At 49.3% G+C, this 6,827-nt stretch overlaps 3 protein-coding genes across 3 annotated transcripts; 2 read left to right on the plus strand and 1 right to left on the minus strand.

Moving 5' to 3' along the window:
- Nucleotides 1-157: 157 nt before the first annotated feature.
- N7447_010492 (aconitase iron-sulfur domain-containing protein) lies at nucleotides 158-1,018 on the plus strand (the record flags this gene model as incomplete). The annotated part of the gene is made up of 3 exons (XM_057234754.1): nucleotides 158-319; nucleotides 391-568; nucleotides 636-1,018. 3 exons carry the CDS (start codon nucleotides 158-160, stop codon nucleotides 1,016-1,018), a joined length of 723 nt encoding a protein of 240 aa, XP_057080974.1.
- Nucleotides 1,019-2,766: 1,748 nt separating this feature from the next.
- On the plus strand, nucleotides 2,767-3,825 carry N7447_010493 (RTA1 domain-containing protein; the record flags this gene model as incomplete). Its single annotated transcript, XM_057234755.1, has 1 exon — nucleotides 2,767-3,825. The coding sequence occupies one exon, from the start codon at nucleotides 2,767-2,769 to the stop codon at nucleotides 3,823-3,825; it is 1,059 nt and encodes a 352-aa protein (XP_057080975.1).
- A 336-nt stretch (nucleotides 3,826-4,161) lies between these two features.
- On the minus strand, nucleotides 4,162-5,965 carry N7447_010494 (cytochrome P450; the record flags this gene model as incomplete). The annotated part of the gene is made up of 3 exons (XM_057234756.1): nucleotides 4,162-4,923; nucleotides 5,024-5,635; nucleotides 5,726-5,965. The coding sequence occupies 3 exons, from the start codon at nucleotides 5,963-5,965 to the stop codon at nucleotides 4,162-4,164; spliced, it is 1,614 nt and encodes a 537-aa protein (XP_057080976.1).
- Nucleotides 5,966-6,827: the final 862 nt, after the last annotated feature.

Consider the following 6,827-nt stretch of genomic DNA (forward strand, 5'->3'; position numbering starts at 1 on the left):
ACTAACCGACCCTCGTTATCTTCTCAGCCAAGTGTCGGTCGAGAGATATCACACTTTACTTGCAACTTGTCGACGAAGGAAGGCCGAGCCGCCTCGGAAGTCCGGAGGTCCTTTCAAAGCGGGTGGCGTACAGAGTGCAGCGTCGATCCCGCCAGCAATGCCTCCAGCGCCCGAGCCTTACTTGTCCTTTCGCGGCGTTGCAGCCCCTGAGAGGAAGGAGCCGAGACAGGAGCAGGCGAATGAGGAAATCAGTAGTGCCGAATTCGAGACTATTTGTAGCAAGGTCTCTGCTTTGGGTGATTTTGTGGACACGGACGCGGTGAGTTGCCCGGGGTTTCTTTCTCTTTTTTCGACCGCGGGAATAGCGATGGCTAACCACGTATAATCCAGATTATTCCCGCCGCGTTCATCATGGAGAGCCCAACCGACGTCCTGCTTGGCAGTCACTGCCTGGAGTTAACCCACCCTGAGTTTCGCGACCAGGTTCGGGCCGGATGGGACGTGGTTGTTGCTGGCAAAGCCTTCGGCTGTGGTTCATCGCGTGAAGAAGCGCCACGTGCTTTGAAAGGTATATGATCACCGCTCGTGGCCGAATATCCAGAAAAGGATTTTGATCTAACAGGTATGAACAACAGGTCTCGGCGTGAAATGTGTGATTGCACGTTCCTTCTCCTTCATATATGGGCGTAATCAACCCACTATCGGTCTCTTGGGCCTCACCATCACCGACGACGACTTCTATGCATCGGCCCAAACTGGAGTTGATATTGAGATCAACCTTCCCCGTCGACTGGTCACCGTGGGCGGACGGTCGTACCCGTTCGTGCTTGATGAGATGGAGTTGGCCTTAATTCAGCAACGGGGACTCGCGGCAGCGTACAAGAAGTTTGGCAAGGCCGTGTTCCAGTCGCTCTGTGACGATCAGTTGTCGGAGACGGTATCAGCATCAGAGCTGGCCGAGATGCACCTAGGGGGCCGTCAGAAAGATCTGGGAAATAGGGAGGTGCTCGCGTGGTGAATTGCGTTTGCCTTTACCTCTGTCTTGAATAAATTTCCTATGCCGGCAAAAGGGACCGGCGATTGCAAAACTATATGTAGACTCCATATGACCCAAAGCTGAGGGACCTTAGTGAAACTCAACTTAGAGCCTACCATGATCTTGTTCTTAAGGCTGCGTAGTTATTGAAGTTACATCCTGATTTTTCTACCTAAATATCTGTTCTGGTTTATACAACAAAGCAATATGTATTCTTGTTTATTTATGTCTGTTTGATATCGAATAAGTTAATTTATATGGGTTCGATCTAAAACAAAAGATACTAAGATTATATATTGATTATTTAGCAGCTTTATAAACGCCAAGAGTGTCCAAAGTTGGTTTTATACAAAGTTAGGTTTTGCTGGGTCCTGGATTAGGCCCGGGTTGGATACCTCGACCCAAACCCGGGTTGTGCGACATACTAGCCATATAAGAGATATATAGCTATACTAAAGTAGATACTCAAGCGCGCTTTATACTATTATAGATATCTATAGATATCCTTACTAAGGATATAGTATTAAAATAATATCTAACTATTATCCTCGATTTATAGATATGGTATATAACCCGGTATCTAACAGAGAGGATATATTAGAGTCTGAGTGGGCGTACTAGTAAATTCACAATACAACATATAGGCCAAAAGTCTGTACCTACTCTACTTTTTGGCCTTCCACCCCTAAATATATATATCTGTTCTACTACATATTACACCACCATCTAGTAAAATTCTCTAAGATATACAATAGTTTGGCTTTAACAATCTCATTAGATATGATAAGTAAAATGCATAATAAAAAAGTAATATGTTTTAACGTTATTAAGACCGTACCATCCTGTTTCTTAATATATCCTTTACAACAATGGACGAATCACTTGTGGAGTTATGTGGGTCATAGATCGCGGATCAACCGAAACTTTGATCTTCGATACACTTGGCCAGTGCGTGTCATGGCTGAACTCTAGCTCGGGGGGTTTTGTCGAGGACGAAGCCGAGCACGAAGTTGAGGAATCACGTAGACTATTGCTCAGATGTGAAGCTTGTGAGACTTCCCCATACTTTCCTCGGCTGCGCTGATCGTCCCGGGGAGCGTTCTGGCTCTCCGTAGCGTACATGTCAACTGTCAGATATGCCGCCCCCAGGCCCCATATGATTACCTTAGTTTTTATGTGGTCTAGTGGTAAGATATGCTGTATTCTTCTCTCACAGTACAGGCTGCTTCTTAGCTAGGCTTCCAACCCATTTTAGGTTGGGTCTGGGTTGGGTCTAGGTTTGACTAGGTCGTGCGGAAGACTATTCTTAGCACTCTCTACCGCAACCTTTTTAATCCCACAGTTCCTACCCGTGGAACATTAGCGTCTGACTATGAGCAAATGAAGCTAAGCGTGACTGGCTTGCGCATCACAAGCGTAGATGAGTATGACTGGTGGATTTTGGGCCTTTGAGAGAGTGACTGGGATTCTGAATCTATCCTCTGTTTCAGCCAACATACTTTCGTTGGGAACCTGGCGAGCCCCTATCTCGTCACATCTACACTCCTTTACTGGAAATTGTTTTCCAGTCGATTGCCACTCACTTCAATCTTTTCATTATATGATTCACAAAACTTTACTCATTCTGCCTTACTGTTATACTTTTGGCATACCTTCGTTTACATTGCTTCCTCCTCGGTCCAGTCAACCCACCTACCTTTGGGTGACTCGATTGGTCGAGATCACCCACCATGTCGGTCATAAATAGAGCCTTCCAATGCACCCTCCAGACTTGTACTCTCGATCATGCTATGGTCCATTATGTCCCCACACTGGCTGGGAATGCTCTGTTTCTCGCGCTCTTCGCCATTGCGGCGGTAATTCATCTGTTCCTGGGTGTGTGGTACCGCACCTACTCCTACTTGTTTGCCCTGGGCTGTGGTCTGCTCCTGGAGATTATAGGTTACGCCGGTCGAATTAGCCTTCACTATGACCCATTCTCCTTCAACGCCTTCCTGCAGTACCTGATTTGCCTCACCATCGCCCCCGCCTTCATCTGCGCTGGGATCTACTTCTGTTTTGGTCGTGTGGTGATTGAGTACAATGGGCGCATTGATGCCTCGCGTGAAAGACAGAGGTCACCGTCCCGACTGCAGCCCGGCACATACTCGAAGATCTTTATCGCCTGCGATGTTGTCTGTTTGATCTTGCAGTCCGCAGGCGGTGCGATCACGTCCACTGCCGGGATGTCTAACACCAGCCTAAGAGATCTTGGGATCAATATCATGATTGCTGGTTTGGCGTGCCAGGTGGTCTCGCTGGCGGGATTTATCGGCCTCGCGGTGGACTTCGCAATTCGAGTGCGACGTCAACGGGCGCAGAGGCCGTCATCACTTCCATCCGCGGTGTGGGAAGCTGGGTGGAAATGGAAGGCATTTTTAACCTGTAAGCGATGTCCTTGTTTGCCTCCCTCTATTAGTCTCATTATCTTGGATCGGTATATTTTTCGCCCCTTACTTACCCAACTGATTCCCCAAGCCTTGGTGGTCGCCACTATCACCATTTTCATTCGTTCGTGTTTCCGAGTCGCGGAGCTCAAGGGTGGCTTTGGAAGTGACCTAGCGAATGATCAGGTCGCTTTCATGATCCTCGAAGGGGCTATGATAATAATCGCATGCAGCGCCTTGACAGCCATCCATCCGGGGGTGGTGTTCCCGCGGGAGCGCTGGAGTGCGCCCGCCCAGTCGGGTTTGACTCGCGTGGCGAGTCAATCGAGTCATATTGAGATGCGTCAAGGCCCGGTTGCATAGTTTGTTTTTACTTCGTGGTGCCTCCTCTGGAATGAAGCCTATAAATGCTAGAATTTTGTGCTACTAGACTAGTCCCACACTTGGCCGATTATCGCATATGCTGCGGTCAGTCACAACCACCCGCCACCCTTCAGGAGAAGGGGGTAGGAGCTTGGAGACAATAACCTATTTTCAATCTATCCTTCCAGGGTTTCCGTTTCGATATATCTCCCTGCTACCTACACAGCCGACTGAAGCTTAGCTCTATCATTAGCTAAAGTCATTCCTTCCTCCGTCATCGGAAGCTGTAGTCGAGATATTCGCCCCCCGGAATAGGACGCTCGAATCCCACTCCAGTCAATCCCGTCGGTGTACAAGCAGACAGAGACTGGCATTGGGCCGAGCAGTCCCGACCTGCACTTCCTTCTCTACGACATGTTCGAGCGGGTCCGCCTCATAATGCTGCACGAGATACGCCAGCATCAACTTTATCGTCTGGGCCGCGAAGAATCGACCAGGGCAGGCATGTCGCCCGTGCCCAAAGGCAAGGAAGGTGTCGGTCGTAGTCGCGATGGAAGGGGCTTTCCGACCGGCAGCTACTTGGTCGGTATCACTGAACCGGAAGGGATTGAAGATAAATGGATCTGAGTAACAGTATGGGTCGCGTTGGATGGCATGGGATGGCACGCACACTCGCACGCCCTGCGGTATATGGAGCAATCCTCCTGCCTGTTGGAAGTCGAGGCCTGCGGGATGCGCCACCATGCGCGGAACGGCAATGTACGACAGATCGGATACTCGCATGGACTCCCGGATGGTCGAATCTACTCGTATCAGCCGATCCAGTCCAGCTTTGGTCCATTGACCTGCTTGTGGCTGCGGCTGCTGTTGTGATTCCTCGTGCCATACGCGATCAAGTTCCTCTCGAAGCCCAGCTACAAAGCTCGCGCAATCGGGAGCAGAGTACAGATCGATTACCGTATGGGTCATGGACATGGCCATCGTTTCTATCGCGACAAAGTTGAGCATTAGTAGTCGCTGGACGATCAAACTTGGATTGATTTCGCGTGCGTCGTCGCACTTCACACAATCTTCAAGGAGCCATTGAAGTCCGTCGACCTACAAAATAACAATCAGTTTTCCAGCGCCATGTTTGATAATTGGAAACACATTGGGATGAGGAGAAGGCAGGTGGAGAAAGAGGGGGATGTTTACGGACCGGTGCCTTCCATGTGGGGTCTGCCGCAAGGGTCTTTTGCAGTCGGTCTTTGACAACGGGAAGAGCAATGTCCAGGCAGATCTTATAGTGCTTGCGATTTGGATATGTTATGAGCGGGGCGAGAAGCCAACGCAGCCATCGCGGCAGCAAGCGGATGATGATCCCCGCGCGCGCGACGCCTTCCGAGTAGCGGCGCGAATGGAGGAGGAAATCCTCATTCTGGCAGATATCTGGACCGGCAAAGACGCGATTGGCGACACGCTTGACAATTTGCGTGCAAGTTTCGAAGACATTGACCTCCAATGGCGACCGCTGGGTGCCCCAGTACTGCCGAAAGCTGCGGTCGACCTCTTCTGCCATGATCGGGATCACCAGCGGAAGTTGTCGCGACAGCTGGCGGCGTACCAGATCAAACTGGATGGGTACTTGCACTGCGTGCCACCCGAGCGGTCCCTGGGTGTAGTAGTGCTGCAGCTGTTCTGCGTGGATTATGTCCGGATCCAGCTCAGCATCTGTTTTGGACAGCAGCTCGCGCATGCTACTGGGCGGCAACACCACCCAGGGAGCTTCGGCAATGGTGGGCAGGATGAAGGCCTTGCCATTTTTGGAGTACTGTCCAATTTAATTTTCTTTTGATCAGCGGAACAGATTCCCAAGAACAGGCTTGTCACCGGAAATATAAGGAGATGCCCATGAACTAACCTTCTCATAGCCTTCATCCAGCATCTGGCGTATACCGCTGATAGTTCGCAGTGAGGCTCTGAATTTGGGAAACCATTCCGGGCGAAGGCCTACCCAGACCTGTTTCTTCCAGAATTGCGTATGCTCATGCGAATCCGACAATACAAGCTGGTGAACCATTAAGCAGATAATGATCCCAATGGTGCATTGCAGCAGCATTTTCGGTACTCCACCGAGGGGTAGTTCAGGCAGCATCTCCATGGCATGCAAAGAGAAGCCTGTGTTGATCGGTGTGTGGGAAGACAATCGGCCTTAACGACGTTTTTTGTAACAATTACTTCAGAACCATTCAAGAGAGGAGGGTGTGAGCTCTTGCGTAAAGCATCGCTAGCGCGGCCACCATCAGTGCTGGCCGCTATGACGATGAATAAGAGCAAACTTGTGCCAAAACTAGTTCAACTTGAGATACAATTAAACTGGCTAGGATACATGCCCAGGTGGCCGCTCTTCAAGGTTCTGTGTTCTGTGCGTTGATTCTTCCTAACCTTGGAAGGTTCGGAAGTAATCTAGTCTCCAGGTAAGGTATAACACTTAACGAAGCATCATGTGCATCTCGTTTGAATTCCAGTATGTTATGAAATTTATAGCCCCACGTATCTCGAAAATATATATATCTATGATGCACCTGTGATCCAAAAGCCCCATGGATCTTCTATAACCTTAGAATCTTATATGCTAATAAAATCTACTCCAAAATGTTGTGGCACTGGCATCATTTCAAATGTCTTCCAAGGTTGCAAGAGCTTGAATATGTAGAGCTCTTTCTACAGTTGGACTATGAAGTTATACAATGATAGCGTTAGGCGTTCCTCGATAGTTTGCGTGGCACACTCCTTTGCGGTAAGAATGATGACCTCAGCCATAACCCAACATCGTAGCCTACACCCGAGAGGGGCCGCTGACTAAGGGAGCAGGACATCGCATCCACCGCCGACTAGAGTCATAACAATGTACTAAAGAATTGTGCAGAGAAATTTATGGGTAACGAGCAAAAGAAATGGAGAAGCTCAGTCGGAACAAGAAGATGATACACCATGCTAACTACGGTTGATCTTCTTTCCAT

The sequence above is a fragment of the Penicillium robsamsonii genome (assembly GCF_028829455.1).
Source record: "Penicillium robsamsonii strain IBT 29466 chromosome Unknown utg000007l_segment0_segment0, whole genome shotgun sequence".
NCBI classification, from domain to species: domain Eukaryota; kingdom Fungi; phylum Ascomycota; class Eurotiomycetes; order Eurotiales; family Aspergillaceae; genus Penicillium; species Penicillium robsamsonii.